The sequence below is a fragment of the Schistocerca piceifrons genome, chromosome 11, assembly GCF_021461385.2.
Source record: "Schistocerca piceifrons isolate TAMUIC-IGC-003096 chromosome 11, iqSchPice1.1, whole genome shotgun sequence".
Lineage (NCBI taxonomy): Eukaryota > Metazoa > Arthropoda > Insecta > Orthoptera > Acrididae > Schistocerca > Schistocerca piceifrons.
In genome coordinates this window covers 86419116-86439165 of record NC_060148.1, presented here as the reverse complement: position 1 = coordinate 86439165, position 20050 = coordinate 86419116, and the positions used below count along the sequence as shown (strand labels likewise).

At 48.0% G+C, this 20050-nt stretch overlaps 1 protein-coding gene across 1 annotated transcript in view; it reads left to right on the top strand.

The window, feature by feature from the left end:
* The window catches only part of LOC124719731 (pleckstrin homology domain-containing family G member 5), a 283840-nt gene that overhangs the window by 136126 nt on the left and 127664 nt on the right, over nucleotides 1-20050 (top strand). The window contains exon 4 of the mRNA XM_047244933.1: nucleotides 6899-7053. Coding sequence (XP_047100889.1) covers nucleotides 6899-7053 — 155 coding nt within the window. The remainder of the gene's footprint in view (nucleotides 1-6898; nucleotides 7054-20050) is intronic.

The following is a 20050-nucleotide window of genomic DNA, read 5'->3' as shown; positions in this document are numbered from 1 at the left end:
GAATGTTGGGATATTGGGGGGGAGGGGGATGGTGTAGGGGAAAATAGGGGTGTAGGGGAGGAGTGTTCAAGCTGATAGTTTCACCCAGAATCAGCATTGCATTCCTACCATAATGAACGTTCGTTAATATCTTGGGCACAAAATTGGCCTGATCTGAACCTGATGGGACACACTCAGGACACTATTAGGCAATGTTTCCACGGCTATAACCAACTGGTCCACAGTCTATGCCTGTTGCGTGACCTATTCATAATGTATATACAGGGTGTTTCAAAAATGACCGGTATATTTAAAACGGCAATAAAAACTAAACGAGCAGCGATAGAAATACACCGTTTGTTGCAATATGCTTGGGACAACAGTACATTTTCAGGCGGACAAACTTTCGAAATTACAGTAGTTACAATTTTCAACAACAGATGGCGCTGCAAGTGATCTGAAAGATATAGAAGACAACGCAGTCTGTGGGTGCGCCATTCTGTACGTCGTCTTTCTGCTGTAAGCGTGTGCTGTTCACAACGTGCAAGTGTGCTGTAGACAACATGGTTTATTCCTTAGAACAGAGTATTTTTCTGGTGTTGGAATTCCACCGCCTAGAACACAGTGTTGTTGCAACAAGACGGAGTTTTCAACGGAGGTTTAATGTAACCAAAGGACCGAAAAGCGATACAATAAAGGATGTGTTTGAAAAATTTCGACGGACTGGGAACGTGACGGATGAACGTGCTGGAAAGGTAGGGCGACCGCGTACGGCAACCACAGAGGGCAACACGCAGCTAGTGCAGCAAGTGATCCGACAGTGGCCTCGGGTTTCCGTTCGCTGTGTTGCAGCTGCGGTCCAAATGACGCCGACGTCCACGTATCGTCTCGTGCGCCAGAGTTTACACCTCTATCTGGACATTCTTCGTGAATTTGTGGCGGTACAAACTGCCTTAGACGACACTGCGAACACCTCGTGGTTTATGCAAGATGGTGCCCGGCCACATCGCACGGCCGACGTCTTTAATTTCCTGAATGAATATTTCGATGATCGTGTGATTGCTTTGGTCTATCCGAAACATACAGGAGGCGGCGTGGATTGGCCTCCCTATTCGCCAGACATGAACCCCTGTGACTTCTTTCTGTGGGGATACTTGAAAGACCAGTTGTACCGCCAGAATCCAGAAACAATTGAACAGCTGAAGCAGTACATCTCATCTGCATGTGAAGCCATTCCGCCAGACACGTTGTCAAAGGTTTCGGTTAATTTCATTCAGAGACTACGCCATATTATTGCTACGCATGGTGGATATGTGGAAAATATCGTACTATAGAGTTTCCCAGACCGCAGCGCCATCTGTTGTTGAAAATTGTAACTACTGTAATTTCGAAAGTTTGTCTGCCTGAAAATGTACTGTTGTCCCAAGCATATTGCAACAAACGGTGTATTTCTATCGCTGCTCGTTTAGTTTTTATTGCCGTTTCAAATATACCGGTCATTTTTGAAACACCCTGTACGTGAACTGAAGTGACAAATGAAAATTTGTACCAAGTCCGGGATTCGAACCCGGGTTCCCCGCTCGGTAGGCAAATGCTCTAACCCTACGCCACCCTGGCACAGAGATGCTACTCCAGTACAGTTGGAGAGTCTCTCCAGTGCTGTTCGTGTTTAGGGGGACTACCAAATGGGCTCAGGCGTGAATGGGAACTTGGACTGAGGAGGGGGGCATGTTGGGTCAGTCCACGCAGTTGTGCAAAGCCACTGTGTGTCAACTACCTAGTGAGCAGGAGACCCAAGTTCGAATCCTGGCCTTTGTACAAATTTTCATTCGTCACTTCTGTCTGCATATATACGTCACAGATATTTGAGACTTGAAAAGGCTTCTGGAGCTGTACAGTTCCTATTGACTATTTGTAGATGATTGGTATTACATATACAGAGTGTCTAAAAAGTTCGACGAATGCTGTCAGACAACTAGTCGCCACCCGCTACAACACACTTTTGACAACGTTGGTACAGCTTCTGGAAACTACCAGCGAAGGCCTGCTGTGGAATCGATTGCAGAACGGCTGCCAAATGATCCTTCATGGCATTCACGTGCGCACAACGTTCACCTTTCATAGCCGCCTTCAAGCTGGGAAACAGGAAGAAGTCCGCAGGAGCCAGATCAGGGTTGTACGGAGGGTGTTCGAGAACAGTTGCCATCTTCTGCGCCAGGAATTGGTGCACACGGATCGCGCAATGTGCAGGTGCGTTATCATGGAGCACCATCCATTTTCCAGTCCTGTGCAACTCTGGCCGAAACCTCCGGATACCCTGTAGCAATCGGCTCAAAACTGACTGGTAAAATGCAGTATTCATGGTCTGACTTTCAGGAACAGATTCCTTGTGGATGATGCCGTTGTTGTCGAAGAAGGCGATCAACAGTGCTTTCACCTCGGATTTTTGCAGACGCCTTCTTTTGGACGTGGGGAAGACGGTGAACACCACGACATCCATTGCCCTTTCGATTCCGACTCGAGGTGGTAGCATCAGGTCTCATCTGCCGAGACGATGGTGTTCAGAAGCAGTGGAACCTGGTCACGCATGGAAATGAAATCACCAACGGTTCCCATCTGTTTTGCTTTCTGCTTCTCTGTGAGCATGTGTGGCACAAATCGGGAGCCGATCTTGCGCTTACCCGTATCATCGCGGTCGACGGTGTGCACCGTGTCCTTGCTTACGCGCAATTCCTCCGCAGTCAATCTGAGAGTCCGTCGCCGATCTCGTGCCAGCATTTGGATCTTTTCTGGGGTTCTGGCTGGCCTGAACGTGGCCCACCCTCAGTTGTTCCCTTCACGGAAGCGTTTAAACCGTAAACACATTTTCTGCTCACGTCTTCCGTCCTGTACACCTGCACCAACATTCCATGTGACTCCGTTCCAGCCTTCCCCAATTAGTAGCAGAACGTGACGTTTAGTCGGTGCTCCACTGCGCTGTGACACTTCCTCGCACACTGACTACGTTCAATTGGTCCCAGTCTGTGTACACAGCCAGTCACATGCAGTGTGTGCTGTGTATCGATTCTCCTCAAGTCTCTGAAGACCCATACGCATGCACGCACACATGTGCCTGGTTCAGATATGACGCCATTCACCGAACTTTTTGCAGACACCACGTATCTTGCGCGCAAAATTGGCCGATTTGAACCTGATGAAATACGCCTGAGACGTTATAAGGCAATGGCTCCACAGCTATAATCCACTGGTCCATAGTTTATATTTTCTTGATGCAATAATTTACCAAGAGCCGTATGTATTGTAGAAATTTATTTTATTTTATGTGCTACCAGACGAGTGGGCCCCGAAGATGGCATCATCGTAAGGCCGAAACTGGTAGCACATAGAAGTTCATAAAATAAAATAAATTTCTACAATACATACGGCTGTTGGTAAATTATTGCATCAAGAAGTTCATGCTAGCCGTCGTCCCACGATCCATAATGGATCAACGAAGATAGTTTATATCGGTTGTGTGACTTATTCATACCGAGCGAGGTGGCGCAGTGGTTCGACACTGGACTCGCATTCGGGAGGACGACGGTTCAATCCTGCGTCCGGCCATCCTGATTTAGGTTTTCCGTGATTTCCCTAAATCGCTCCAGGCAAATGCCGGGATGGTTCCTTTCAAAGGGCACGGCCGACTTCCTTCCCCGTCCTTCCCTAATCCGATGAGACCGATGACCTCGCTGTCTGGTGTTCCCCAAAAACAACCAACCACCCAACTTATTCATAGATGTATGTATGTAAACTGAAGCGACAAATGAAAATTTGTACCAAGGCCAGGATTCGAACCCGGGTCCCCTGCTCACAAAGAAAATGTGCCAACCAGTACGCCACCCTGGCACATCGACTTTGCACAACGGCATGGACTGTCCTAACGCGCCTGCCTCCTCAGTACCAATTCCCATTCACACCATTGGTACTCCCACTCCCCGAAAACTCGAACAGCATTGCAGGAGTCTCCATCTCTTATGCCTGAACTTCAGTCAGGACCACCTGTTTCGTTCGATGCTGAGATGCTACTCCAGTACAGTTGGAGAGTCTCTCCAGGGCTGTTCGTGTTTAGGGGGACTACCAAATGGGCTCAGGCGTGAGTGGGAACTTGGACTGAGGAGGGGGGGGAGGGGGAGGGAAGGGCATGCTAGGGTAGTCCACGCAGTTGTACAAAGCCACTGTCTGTCATCTACCTAGCAAGCAGGACACCCGAGCTCGACTTCCGGCCTCGGTACAAAATTTCATTCGTCGCTTCTGTCTGCATATACAGGGTGCTCCCTTGACATTGACCGGGCCAAATTTCTCGAAAAAATAAACATCAAACGAAAAAACTACAAAGAACGAAACTCGTCTAGCTTGAAAAGGGAAACCAGATGGCGCTATGGTTGGCCCGCTCGATGGCGCTGCCATAGTTCAAACGGATGTCAACTGCGTTTTTTTAAATAGGAACCCCCATTTTTATTACATATTCGTGTGGTACGTAAAGAAATATGAATGTTTTAGTTGGACCACTTTCTTCGCTTTATGATAGATGTCGTTGTAATAGTCACAGACGTATAAGTACGTGGTATCACGTAACATTCCGCCAGTGCGGACGGTATTTGCTTCGTGATACATTACCCGTGTTAAAATGGACCGTTTACCAATTGCGGAAAAGGTCGATATCGTGTTGATGTGTGGCTATTGTGATCAAAATGCCCAACGGGCGTGTGCTATGTATGCTGCTCGATATCCTGGACGACATCATCCAAGCGTCCGGACCGTTCGCCGGATAGTTACGTTATTTAAGGAAACAGGAAGTGTTCGGCCACATGTGAAACGTCAACCACGACCTGCAACAAATGATGATGCCCAAGTAGGTGTTTTAGCTGCTGTCGCGGCTAATCCGCACACCAGTAGCAGACAAACTGCGCGAGAATCGGGATATTCAAAAACGTAGGTGTTGAGAATGCTACATCAACATCGATTGCACGCGTACCATATTTCTATGCACCAGGAATTGCATGGGGACGACTTTGAACGCAGTGTACAGTTCTGCTACTGGGCACAAGAGAAATTACAGGATGATAACAGATTTTTCTGCACGCGTTCTATTTAGCGACCAACAGCGGTAATGCAAACCGGCATAATACGCACTATTGGGCAACGGAAAATCCATGATGGCTGCGACAAATGGAACATCAGCGACCTTGGCGGGTTATTCTATGGTGCGGCATTATCGGAGGAAGGATAATTGGCCCCCATTTTATCGATGGCAAACTAAATGGTGGAATGTATGCTGATTTCCTACGTAATGTTCTGCCGATGTTACTACAAGATGTTTCACTGCATGCCAGAATGGCGATGTACTTCCAACATGATGGATGACCGGCACATAGCTCGCGCGCGGTTGAAGCGGTATTGAATAGCATATTTCATAGCAGGTGGATTGGTCGTCGAAGCACCATACCGTGGCCCGTATCTAACGTCCTCGGATTTGTTTCTGCGGGGAAAGTTGAAGGATATTTGCCATCGTGATCCACCGACAACGCCTGACAAGATGCGTCAGCGCAGTGTCAATGCATGTGCGAACATTACGGATGGCGAACTACTCACTGATGAGAGGAATGTCATTACACGTATTGCCAAATGCATTGTGGTTGACGGACATCATTTTGAGCATTTATTGCATTAATGGGGTATTTACAGGTAATCACGCTGTAACAGCATGCGTTCTCAGAGATGATAAGTTCACAAAGGTAGATGTATCACATTGGAACAACCGAAATAGAATGCTGAAACGTACCTACGTTCTGTATTTTAATTTAAAAAACCTACCTGTTACGAAGTGTTCGTCTAAAATTGTGTGCGATATGTTTGTGACTATTACAACGCCATCTATGACAAAGGGAAAAAAGTGGTCCAACTAAAACATTCATATTTCTTTACGTACTACACGAATATGTAATAAAAATGGGGGTACTATTAAAAAAAAACGCAGTTGATATCAGTTTGACCTATGGCAGCGCCATCTAGCGGGCCAACCATAGCGCCATCTGGTTTCCCCCTTCAAGCTAGACGAGTTTCGTTCTTTGTAGTTTTTTCGTTTGATGCTTATTTCGTGAGATATTTGGCCCGGTCACGATCAATGGACCACCTTGTCTATGTAAACTGTAGCGACAACTGTAGGTCCGCCCCTCACTATGCAAATGCGCTTACCACTACGCCACCCTGGCACACTGGCTTTGCGCAACTGCATGGACTGCCGTAGCATCTCTCCTCCTCAATCCCAATTCTCATTCAGCCCTCAGCCCACGTGGTGTTCCCTATAAACTGCAAAAGCTCTGCAGGGGTTTCCATCTCCTATGCCTCGATTTCAGGCAGGATCACCTGTTTCGTTCGATGCTGAGATGGTACTCCAGTACAGTTGGAGAGTGTCTCCAGTGCTGTTCGGGTTTAGGGGAAATACCAAATGGGCTGACGCGTGAATGGCAACTAGGACTGAGGAGGGACATGTTACGTTTGTCCGCGCAGTTGTGCAAAGCCACTGTATGTCAGCTACCTAGTGACCAGGAGAACCGAGCTCAACTCCCGGCCTCGGTACAAATTTTCATTTGACACTTCTGTCTCCACATATGCGTCACAGATATTTGAGACTTGAAAAGGTCTCTGGAATCATATAGTTGCTATTGCCTAGATGATTGGTATGACATACTTTGAGATCACTGCCAAGGTATTCCTACATCCTGGCCACGTATAATTGCGTTCCAGAGGTGGAGCATCGTACTCTAAAGCAGGTGGCCAAATTTTTTTCGGCTCATCAGTGTAGTTCATCATTTTAAAATGACTCTCTCCTACACCGAGGTAGTTGCTCCGCCTGATTGCAGTGTGTGGTGTTTCGCAGAGGAGCTGGAGCAGATGGGCAAAGGCGACTGGCGGGAGCTGCTGTGCGGGGGCGGCGCCGAGCTGACGGAGCGCCGGCGCCAGCAGCAGGCGGCGCTGTGGGAGCTGCTGGCCACCGAGGCCGCCTACGTCCAGGTCGTCCACGTCGTCACCAGGGTGAGTGTGCCAGCCGGACCGCCCAGCCTCTTCCACAGTCGTCAGGTGATGCAGTAGGGTCTGCTGGGCACTTCAACTGATGCCACCCTGGCACAGTGCCTTTTCAAGGACCCATGTACACTATGTGATCAAAAGTATCCACTGATGGCCACTGAGGCTACCTACGTCCAGGTCATTCACATCGTCACCAGGGTGAGTCTGGCAGCCGGCCGACTCAGCTTCTTCCACAGTCTCTAACGGCCTCATCTGGTGATGCAGTAGGGTCTGCTGGGCACTTCAAGTGATGCCACCCTGGCACAGTGCCTTTTCAAGGACCCATGTACACTATGTGATCAAAAGTGTCCACTGATGGCCACTGAGGCTACCTACGTCCAGGTCATTCACATCGTCACCAGGGTGAGTCTGGCAGCCGGCCGACTCAGCTTCTTCCACAGTCTCTAATGGCCTCATCTGGTGATGCAGTAGGGTCTGCTGGGCACTTCAAATGATGCCACCCTGGCACAGTTCCTTTTCAAGGACCCTTATACACTATGTGATCAAAAGTATCCACTGATGGCCACTGAGGCTACCTACGTCCAGGTCATTCACATCGTCACCAGGGTGAGTCTGGCAGCCGGCCGACTCAGCTTCTTCCACAGTCTCTAACGGCCTCATCTGGTGATGCAGTAGGGTCTGCTGGGCACTTCAAGTGATGCCACCCTGGCACAGTGCCTTTTCAAGGACCCATGTACACTATGTGATCAAAAGTGTCCACTGATGGCCACTGAGGCTACCTACGTCCAGGTCATTCACATCGTCACCAGGGTGAGTCTGGCAGCCGGCCGACTCAGCTTCTTCCACAGTCTCTAATGGCCTCATCTGGTGATGCAGTAGGGTCTGCTGGGCACTTCAAATGATGCCACCCTGGCACAGTTCCTTTTCAAGGACCCTTATACACTATGTGATCAAAAGTATCCACTGATGGCCACTGAGGCTACCTACGTCCAGGTCATTCACATCGTCACCAGGGTGAGTCTGGCAGCCGGCCGACTCAGCTTCTTCCACAGTCTCTAATGGCCTCATCTGGTGATGCCGTAGGGTCTGCTGGGCACTTCAAATGATGCCACCCTGGCACAGTTCCTTTTCAAGGACCCTTATACACTATGTGATCAAAAGTATCCACTGATGGCCACTGAGGCAACCCACGTCCAGGTCATTCACATCGTCACCAGGGTGAGTCTGGCAGCCGGCCGACTCAGCTTCTTCCACAGTCTCTAATGGCCTCATCTGGTGATGCAGTAGGGTCTGCTGGGCACTTCAAATGATGCCACCCTGACACAGTTCCTTTTCAAGGACCTTTATACACTATGTGATCAAAAGTATCCACTGATGGCCACTGAGGCTACCCACGTCCAGGTCATTCACATCGTCACCAGGGTGAGTCTGGCAGCCGGCCGACTCAGCTTCTTCCACAGTCTCTAATGGCCTCATCTGGTGACGCAGTAGGGTCTGCTGGGCACTTCAAATGATGCCACCCTGACACAGTTCCTTTTCAAGGACCTTTATACACTATGTGATCAAAAGTATCCACTGATGGCCACTGAGGCTACCCACGTCCAGGTCATTCACATCGTCACCAGGGTGAGTCTGGCAGCCGGCCGACTCAGCTTCTTCCACAGTCTCTAATGGCCTCATCTGGTGACGCAGTAGGGTCTGCTGGGCACTTCAAATGATGCCACCCTGGCACAGTTCCTTTTCAAGGACCTTTATACACTATGTGATCAAAAGTATCCACTGATGGCCACTGAGGCTACCCACGTCCAGGTCATTCACATCGTCACCAGGGTGAGTCTGGCAGCCGGCCGACTCAGCTTCTTCCACAGTCTCTAATGGCCTCATCTGGTGACGCAGTAGGGTCTGCTGGGCACTTCAAATGATGCCACCCTGACACAGTTCCTTTTCAAGGACCTTTATACACTATGTGATCAAAAGTATCCACTGATGGCCACTGAGGCTACCCACGTCCAGGTCATTCACATCGTCACCAGGGTGAGTCTGGCAGCCGGCCGACTCAGCTTCTTCCACAGTCTCTAATGGCCTCATCTGGTGACGCAGTAGGGTCTGCTGGGCACTTCAAATGATGCCACCCTGACACAGTTCCTTTTCAAGGACCTTTATACACTATGTGATCAAAAGTATCCACTGATGGCCACTGAGGCTACCCACGTCCAGGTCATTCACATCGTCACCAGGGTGAGTCTGGCAGCCGGCCGACTCAGCTTCTTCCACAGTCTCTAATGGCCTCATCTGGTGACGCAGTAGGGTCTGCTGGGCACTTCAAATGATGCCACCCTGACACAGTTCCTTTTCAAGGACCTTTATACACTATGTGATCAAAAGTATCCACTGATGGCCACTGAGGCTACCCACGTCCAGGTCATTCACATCGTCACCAGGGTGAGTCTGGCAGCCGGCCGACTCAGCTTCTTCCACAGTCTCTAATGGCCTCATCTGGTGACGCAGTAGGGTCTGCTGGGCACTTCAAATGATGCCACCCTGGCACAGTTCCTTTTCAAGGACCTTTATACACTATGTGATCAAAAGTATCCACTGATGGCCACTGAGGCTACCCACGTCCAGGTCATTCACATCGTCACCAGGGTGAGTCTGGCAGCCGGCCGACTCAGCTTCTTCCACAGTCTCTAATGGCCTCATCTGGTGACGCAGTAGGGTCTGCTGGGCACTTCAAATGATGCCACCCTGGCACAGTTCCTTTTCAAGGACCTTTATACACTATGTGATCAAAAGTATCCACTGATGGCCACTGAGGCTACCCACGTCCAGGTCATTCACATCGTCACCAGGGTGAGTCTGGCAGCCGGCCGACTCAGCTTCTTCCACAGTCTCTAATGGCCTCATCTGGTGATGCAGTAGGGTCTGCTGGGCACTTCAAATGATGCCACCCTGACACAGTTCCTTTTCAAGGACCCTTATACACTATGTGATCAAAAGTATCCACTGATGGCCACTGAGGCTACCCACGTTCAGGTCATTCACATCGTCACCAGGGTGAGTCTGGCAGCCGGCCGACTCAGCTTCTTCCACAGTCTCTAATGGCCTCATCTGGTGATGCAGTAGGGTCTGCTGGGCACTTCAAGTGATGCCACCCTGGCACAGTTCCTTTTCAAGGACCCTTATACACTATGTGATCAAAAGTATCCACTGATGGCCACTGAGGCTACCCACGTCCAGGTCATTCACATCGTCACCAGGGTGAGTCTGGCAGCCGGCCGACTCAGCTTCTTCCACAGTCTCTAATGGCCTCATCTGGTGATGCAGTAGGGTCTGCTGGGCACTTCAAATGATGCCACCCTGACACAGTTCCTTTTCAAGGACCCTTATACACTATGTGATCAAAAGTATCCACTGATGGCCACTGAGGCTACCCACGTCCAGGTCATTCACATCGTCACCAGGGTGAGTCTGGCAGCCGGCCGACTCAGCTTCTTCCACAGTCTCTAATGGCCTCATCTGGTGATGCAGTAGGGTCTGCTGGGCACTTCAAATGATGCCACCCTGACACAGTTCCTTTTCAAGGACCCTTATACACTATGTGATCAAAAGTATCCACTGATGGCCACTGAGGCTACCCACGTCCAGGTCATTCACATCGTCACCAGGGTGAGTCTGGCAGCCGGCCGACTCAGCTTCTTCCACAGTCTCTAATGGCCTCATCTGGTGATGCAGTAGGGTCTGCTGGGCACTTCAAGTGATGCCACCCTGGCACAGTTCCTTTTCAAGGACCCTTATACACTATGTGATCAAAAGTATCCACTGATGGCCACTGAGGCTACCCACGTCCAGGTCATTCACATCGTCACCAGGGTGAGTCTGGCAGCCGGCCGACTCAGCTTCTTCCACAGTCTCTAATGGCCTCATCTGGTGATGCAGTAGGGTCTGCTGGGCACTTCAAATGATGCCACCCTGACACAGTTCCTTTTCAAGGACCCTTATACACTATGTGATCAAAAGTATCCACTGATGGCCACTGAGGCTACCCACGTCCAGGTCATTCACATCGTCACCAGGGTGAGTCTGGCAGCCGGCCGACTCAGCTTCTTCCACAGTCTCTAATGGCCTCATCTGGTGATGCAGTAGGGTCTGCTGGGCACTTCAAATGATGCCACCCTGGCACAGTTCCTTTTCAAGGACCCATGTACACTATGTGATCAAAAGTATCCACTGATGGCCACTGAGGCTACCTACGTCCAGGTCATTCACATCGTCACCAGGGTGAGTCTGGCAGCCGGCCGACTCAGCTTCTTCCACAGTCTCTAATGGCCTCATCTGGTGATGCAGTAGGGTCTGCTGGGCACTTCAAATGATGCCACCCTGACACAGTTCCTTTTCAAGGACCCTTATACACTATGTGATCAAAAGTATCCACTGATGGCCACTGAGGCTACCCACGTCCAGGTCATTCACATCGTCACCAGGGTGAGTCTGGCAGCCGGCCGACTCAGCTTCTTCCACAGTCTCTAATGGCCTCATCTGGTGATGCAGTAGGGTCTGCTGGGCACTTCAAATGATGCCACCCTGGCACAGTTCCTTTTCAAGGACCCATGTACACTATGTGATCAAAAGTATCCACTGATGGCCACTGAGGCTACCTACGTCCAGGTCATTCACATCGTCACCAGGGTGAGTCTGGCAGCCGGCCGACTCAGCTTCTTCCACAGTCTCTAATGGCCTCATCTGGTGATGCAGTAGGGTCTGCTGGGCACTTCAAGTGATGCCACCCTGGCACAGTGCCTTTTCAAGGAACCATATACACTATGTGAACAAAAGTATCCACTGCTGGCCACCGAGGCTACCTATGTCCAGGTCATATACATCATCACCAGGGTGAGTCTGGCAGCTGGCCGACTAAGCCTCTTCCACAGTCGCTAACGGCCTCATCTGGTGATGCAGTAGGGTCTGCTGGGCACTTCAACTGATGCCATGCTGGCACAGTTCCTATTGAAGGAACCATATACACTATGTGATCAAGTATCCACTGATAGCCACCGAGGCTACCTACGTCCAGGTCATTCACATCATCACGAGGGTGAGTCTGGCAGCCGCCTGACTCAGCCTCTTCCACAGTCGCTAACAGCCTCATCAAGTGATGCAGTAGGGTCTGTTGGGCACTTGAACTGTTGCCACACTGGCATAGTTCCTTTTCAAGGAACCATATACACTATGTGATCAAAAGTATCCACTGTTGGCCACCAATGCTACCTTTGTCCAGGTCATTCACATCATCACCAGGGTGTGTCTGGCAGCCGGCCAACTCAGCCTCTTCCACAGTCGCTAACGGCCTCAGCAGGTGATGCAGTAGGGTCTGCTGGGCACTTCAACTGATGCCACCCTGGCATGGTTCCTTTTCAAGGAACCATATACACTATGTGATCAGAAGTATCCGCACCCCCAAAATATTAGGTGCATTGTGTTGCCACCTAATGCCAGGTACTCCATATCAGCGACCTCAGTGGTCATTAGTCATCGAGAGAGAGCTGAATGGGTGCTCCGCAGAGCTCAACAGACTTCGAACATGGTCAGGTGATTGGGTGTCACTTGTCACATATGTGTGTATGCGAGATTTCCACACTCCTAAACGTCCCTAGCTTCACTGTTTCTGACAGCCACACGTGATTAGCCGAGCGGTCTAAGGCGCTACAGTCATGAACTGTGTGGCTGCTCCAAGCGGAGGTTCGAGTCCTCCCTCGGGCATGGGTGTGTGTGTTTGTCCTTAGGATAATTTAGGTTAAGTAGTGTGTAAGCTTAGGGAGTCATGACCTTAGCAGTTAAGTCTCATAAGATTTCACACACATTTGAACATTTGAAGATCTGATGTGATAGTGAAGAGGAGGCGTGAAGGGTCAGCACAAAAGCGTACAGGCCGACCTCGTCTGTTGACTGACAGAGACCGCTGACTGGTGAAGAGGGTCGTAATGTGTAATAGGCAGTGTGGCCGAGCGGTTGTAGACACTTCAGTCCGGAACCGCACTGCTGCTATGGTCGCAGGTTCGAATCCTGCCTCGGGCATGGATTTGTGTGATGTCCTTAGGTTGGTTAGGTTTAAGTAGTTCTCAGTCTAGGGGATTGATGACCTCATATGTTAAGTCCCATAGTGCTCAGAGCCACTTGTAATAAGCAGACATCTATCCAGACCATCACACCGGAATTCCAAACTGCATCAGGATCCTCTGCAAGTACTATGACATTTAGGCGGGAGATGAGAAAACTGGGATTTCGTGGTCGAGCGGCTGCTCATAAGCCACACATCACGCTGGTAAATGCCATATGACGCCTCTCTTGGTGTAAGGAGTGTAATCATTGGTTCAAATGGCTCTATGGGACTTAAACCTAACAAACCTAAGGACTTCCTGGCAGATTAAAACTCAGTGACGCACCGAGACACGAGCTAGGGGCCACTGCCTTTCGCGGGCAAGCGCTCTACCAACTGAGCTACCCAAGCACGACTCATGCCCCGTCCTCACAGCTTTACTTCTGCCAGTACCTCGTCTCGTACCTTCCAAACTTTACAGAAGCTCTCCTGCGAACCTTGCAGGACTAGCACTCCTAAAAGAAAGGATACTGCGGAGACATGGCTTAGCCACAGCCTGGGGGATGTTTCCACAATGAGATTTTCACTCTGCAGCGGAGTGTGCTAGTTCTGCAAGGTTCGCAGGAGAGCTCCTGTAAAGTTTGGAAGGTACGAGACGAGTTACTGGCAGAAGTAAAGCTGTGAGGACGGGGCGTGAGTCGTGCTTGGGTACCTCAGTTGGTAGAGGACTTGCCCGCGATATGCAAAGGTCCCGAATTCGAGTCTCGGTCCGGCACACAGTTTTAATCTGCCAGGAAGTTTCATATCAGCGCACACTCCGCTGCAGAGTGAAAATCTCATTCTGGTAACCTAAGGACTTCACACACATCCATGCCCGAGGCAGGATTCGAACCTGCGACTGCAGTGGTCGCGCGGTTCCTGACTGAAGCGCCCAGAACCGCTCGGCCACCTCGGCCGGCAGCGTAAACATTGCACGATTGTCTGGGATGACGAATCACGGTACACAATGTGGCGATCCGATGGCAGGGTGTGTAGTGCCAACAGTAAAATTCGGAGTCGGTGGTGTTATGGTGTGGTGGAGGGGGCTTGCACCCCTTGTTGTTTTGCGTGGCACTAGCACAGCACAGGCCAACACTGATGTTTCAAAAAATGATTCAAATGGCTCTGAGCATTATGGGACTTAACATCTGAGGTCATCAGTACTTAAAACTAACTAACCTAGAACATCACACACATCCATGTCCGCGGCAGGATTCGAACCTTCCAGACTGAAGCGCCTAGAGCCCTTCGGTCACACCGGCCGGTATTGATGTTTTAAGCACCATCTTGCTTCCCATTGTTGAAGAGCAATTCAGGGATGGCGATTGCATCTTTCAACACGATCGAGCACCTGTTCATAATGCACGGCCTGTGGTGGAGTGGTTACACGACAATAACATCCCTGTAATGGACTGGCCTGCACAGAGTCCTGACCTGAATCCTATAGAAGACTTTTGGGATGTTTTGGAAGCCGACTTCTTGCCAGGCCTTACCCATCGACATCTATTCCCCTCCTAAGTGTAGCACTCCATGAACAATGGGCTACCATTCCCCAGCTAACCTGCCATCACCTGATTGAACGTATGCCTGCTGAATTCCAGCATTCCGGATGGAGGGCGCCACGAGTTTGTAAGTCATTTTCAGCCATGTATCCGGATACTTTTGATCACATAATTTGGTTTCATTGAAAAAGCACCTGTGAATGGGTTCCAGGCGGGATCCCGTGTTCCGTTCGAGGCCGAGGTGCTATTCCGGTGCAGTTGAAGAGCCCCTGAAATGCTGTTCGAGTTTAGGGGGACCTCCAAGTGGACTGAGGTGTGAATGGGAATTTGAATTGAGGAGAGAGGCATGCTAGGGTAGTCCGTGCAGTGGTATAGAGCCACTGTGCCAGGGTGGCGTCGTGGTTAACGTGTGTGCCCAGTGAGCAGCAGATCTGAGTTCGAATCCCGGCTTTGTTACATATTTTCTTTCCGCGCTTCAGTGTGGATATATACATCACACATGTTTGTGACTTCAAACGGTCTCTGGAACTGTACAATTTCATTCGCTAGCGCCACCTGTCGACTAAAACTTTTCCTAAATTTTTTTTAACAAAGATTTTAATTGACACTACGATTAGGAATAGTATTTAATACCAACACAGAACTTACTTTTGTACGTTCTAAGCTTTTTGGTTCGTGTACCTTCAAAAATATTTTTTGACCTTTTCATTTATTATATTTCATTAGCTTATTGCTCTATAAGAAACGCCAACCTCTCTTAGAGTTCCTTTCATTTTAATAGCAGATATCTGACGATAACAGTAGCCGAAACTTCGTGATGAATGAAGAAATTTTAGTAAATAATCCAGACGGGTTTAGTGCCAACTGATCCACAATGATCGCTTGTCATCATTTAAAGATTTTGTGTGCGCCGAAAAATAAATTTGACTGGAGAACCTTTCCAGGGTATGATTTTTTAGAACTCGCCATTGACACCTAAAGTATGTGAAGATCAGCCTAGAAATGTGTCTGTCGTAAAAGCCCCACATAAAGCTACAGTTTTTAACTGATACTGCGAATTCAAAAGAGATCGGTTTTTTCTTAGTAATGAATTTCGTGAAGAACCGATTAAAATATTGGCGCAGTTCCAGTTTGAAGAAGATGCACAGACATCCTATGATTTTATTCGTACGACATAGGGCGTTCTACCTCTTTATCACCCCATATTACCATATCATCTGCAAAAATCATCTTTTTGTCTTTTTCTTTTAGTATATCTTTAACTGCCCTGTTCATTCCCTCCATCACAACATTAAAAAGTGCAGGAGATAGAATGCTTCCTTGCTTAAGTCCTTGTCTTATTTCGAAGTATTCAGAGTTCCCCAATGGTGTTCTAATTCTACAATTGTGTCCTCTGTACATTGTCTTTATTATATTAATGTATCCATCTTCTATATATATCTTCTTCATTTCTTCCCAGAGCCTTTCCCTGTTAACTGAGTCATATGTCTTTTCTATGTCTATAAAAACCATTATCTCCCTTTCGTTATACTCCCAACTTTTTTCCATCAGTTGACGGATAGAAAATATCAGGTCGATCGTGATTCTTCCTTTCCTAATCCCCATGCTCTTCTTCACTCAGCTCCTTTTCTGTCTTTTCACTTATATGTAGTAAAATTCTTTCAAAAATCTTGGCTGTATGACTCATAAGGGTTGTTCCTCTGTAGTTTCTACAATGTCTTTTATTGCCTTTCTTCAAGATGGGAACAATGTGTCCTCTACTCCAATCGTCAGGTATTGTACTATTTCTCCACACGCTTGATAGTGCTCTACAGTACATTTACAGCTTGATGCGTGGAAGGAAATAATGAAAAGGTATGGATTAAAAATAAATAAAGATAAGAGTGAAGTAATGGTATTTGGAAGAGAGAAAGGCATCAATGGAAATATTACCTTGAATGGTGAACCCCTCAAAGTGGTAGAAAGTTTCACTTATTTATGGAGTGAAATATCTAGGGATGGAAGAATAACTAACCAAATTAATAGGAGATTACAGAAGGGAGGCAATTTCTGCCAAAAAATAAAACACCTGATTTGGAATATGGAAGTTTCAGAAAAAGCAAAACTCCTTATGTATAAGAATTGTTACTTCCCTATTGTCACCTATGGTGGAGAAACATGGACAATGACAGAAAGGGACTGGAGCAGACTGCAGGCATGGGAAATGAAATTTCTCAGTGCGGTTAAGGGATAAACAAGAATGGACAGAGTAAGGAATGTAGAGATTAGAAAGGACCTTAAACAAGAAAGTATGAGAGAAGAAATTGAAAAACAGAGATTAAGATGGTATGGGCATGTTAAGAGGGTGCGTGGGCAGAGACTCCCCAAAATTATGGAAGAACTAAAGATGGATGGAAAAAGACCTAGAGGGTGCCCAAGAACACGGTGGAAAACGGGAGTGAGAATATCTGTGGAAAGGAGAAGTGTGACCCGGCAGCAAGTGGAGGAAGAAAAGTGGTGGGAGGACCGAGCCAAATGGGGAGGACTCGTCAGCACCCAGACCCGGCAGTAGCTGGAGCGGGATACGAATATAAATAGACAAGGGCATTAATATCGGTGAAATTCAAAACATTTTGCACCGATGGATTCCATATAAACTTATCCCTGATCAAGAACAACAACATATTGATCGGCGCAGAGAATCTCTCGAAAATTCCAAGGTAACACTTGAAAATTCGTTTGGCATATCATTTGCTCCTGAACAGCTAGTTGTTTTTATCGTTACGTCGACGACGCGTTCGTTGCCTGGTCTCATGGACGTGAAAAGCTGGGAGAATTCTTGGACCACATCAACAACATCCATGACAACATCAAGTTCACGATGCAGATAGAGACAGGTGGCTTGCCGTTGGTTGATATCCTCGTCCACCGCAAGGCAAATGGGTGTCTCAGCCACAGCATTTACCGGAAACCCACCCACACAGACCGATATCTGCACGCTAACAGCTATCGCCATCCATAGCAGAAACGTTTTGTTCTGAGGACCTTAGTGCATCGGTTCGAAACCGTCTCAGATTCTAAAAACTTTCCGAAGGAACTGAGCGACTTACGGAAAGTATTCAAGGAAAACGGCTAAAACAATCCCCAGATTTCGCCCGAAAATACGTAAGCAGAAACACTCTGAGGAAGACTCGAAGAAGTTTGCGTTCTTGCCGTTCTGTGACTCAGTGACAGGAAAGATAACCGGGCTCCTAAACGGGCATAAAATCGATTCAGTCTCCAGAGCTCCAGCAAAAATTCGACAACCCTTGAGGCCTGAGAAAGACGAGTTAGGACTCAGAACGCGACGTTTTTGTTTTTTGTTTTTTCTTTAAAAAAAATCTTTATTCTTCGATATGCAGGGTGAGTCACCTAACGTTACCGCTGGATATATTTCGTAAACCACATCAAATACTGTCGAACCGAACGTGAGGAGAGGGGCTAGTGTAATTGGTTAATACAAACCATAAAAAAATGCATGGAAGTATGTCTTTTAACACAAACCTACGTTTTTTTAAATGGAACCCCGTTAGTTTTGTTAGCACATCTGAACATATAAACAAATACGTAATCGGTGCCGTTTGTTGCATTGTAAAATGTTAATTACATCCGGAGATATTGTAACCTAAAGTTGGCGCTTGAGTACCACTCCTCCGCTGTTAGATCGTGTGTATCGGAGAGCACCGAATTACGTAGGGATCCAAAGGGAACGGTGATGGACCTTAGGTACAGAAGAGACTGGAACAGCACATTACGTCCACATGCTAACACCTTTTTATTGGTCTTTTTCACTGACGCACATGTACATTACCATGAGGGATGAGGTACACGTACACATGTGGAATAGGGTGTGTCCCGACATGTCAGGCCAATAGATGTTCAATGTGGTGGCCATCATTTGCTGCACACAGTTGCAATCTCTGGCGTAATGAATGTCGTACACGCCGCAGTACATCTGGTGTAGTGTCGCCGCAGGCTGCCACAATACGTTGTTTCATATCCTCTGGGGTTGTAGGCACATCACGGTACACATTCTCCTTTAACGTACCCCACAGAAAGAAGTCCAGAGGTGTAAGATCAGGAGAACGGGTTGGCCAATTTATGCGTCCTCCACGTCCTATGAAACGCCCGTCGAACGTGTACCTCACTCCTCATGGTAATGTACATGTGCGTCAGTGAAAAAGACCAATAACAAGGTGTTAGCATGTGGACGTAATGTGCTGTTCCAGTCTCTTCTGTACCTAAGCTCCATCACCGTTCCCTTTGGATCCCTACGTAATTCGGTGCTCTCCGATACACACGATCGAACAGCGGAGGAGTGGTACTCAAGCGTCAACTTTAGGTTGCAATATCTCCGGATGTAACAATGCAACAAACGGCACTGATTACGTATTTGTTTATATGTTCAGATGTGCTAACAAAACTAACGGGGTTCCATTTAAAAAAAAAACGTAGGTTTGTGTTAAAAAACATACTTCCGTGCATTTTTGTATGGTTTGTATTAAACAATTACACTAGCCCCTCTCCTCACGTTCGGTCTGTGGAATCGATTCGTCAGTATTTGATGTGGTTTACGAAATATATCCAGCGGTAACGTTAGATGACTCACCCTGTATATGATACATGTTTTTGTTTTCGGTACCCAGTGAAAATCAGCGGTAGCAGAGCATACATTAGAAAACGGTCATCGTATTTCATTCGACGAGACATCTATTAGCACGCGGACTAACAGTTTTTCTGATAGAATCATGAAAGAAGCGATCGAAATAAAAATTTGTGACAACACGTTCAATAAAGACGGCGGCCTGCAGCTAAGCACAGCGTGGGACCAGGCCATCGGAAGGCTGAAGCGCACAACGCAGTGGTGCCGGAGCGGGTCCGACTGACGTCACAGAAGGCAGCGCGGTTTTATAAGGACGACAGCAGCAACCTGAAGACAGTCACCACTTGACAATGGCCGAGGAGTTCTCGGCCGAAAGCTCGTGGATTTTAAACCATTTGACGCGTCTGGAAGCCTGACAAACCTTTATTATTAAATATAAATATTAATCTCGCCGCTAGAGGCGTTAGTGTCGTTCCAGCTGTCAGACGTTACGCCAGCAACTTTCTGAGCAGCGTTACCAGATTATGTTCTCGAAATTCCCCTATAGCACACAAAAAAATTCCCCAAAGTGCCACCATTTCGGTAACTTTTCCCCAAATATCTTACATGTATCTTTTCCTTGTATTAGTGAAGAGACAGAATTATTTGTTCACGCTCGTAAAATGATCGTACATATCAAATAATTGTAGGAGTAATTGGTAATTACAATCAATAGCCTGACCAGAAAAATGAAAAGTATGCTCTAGG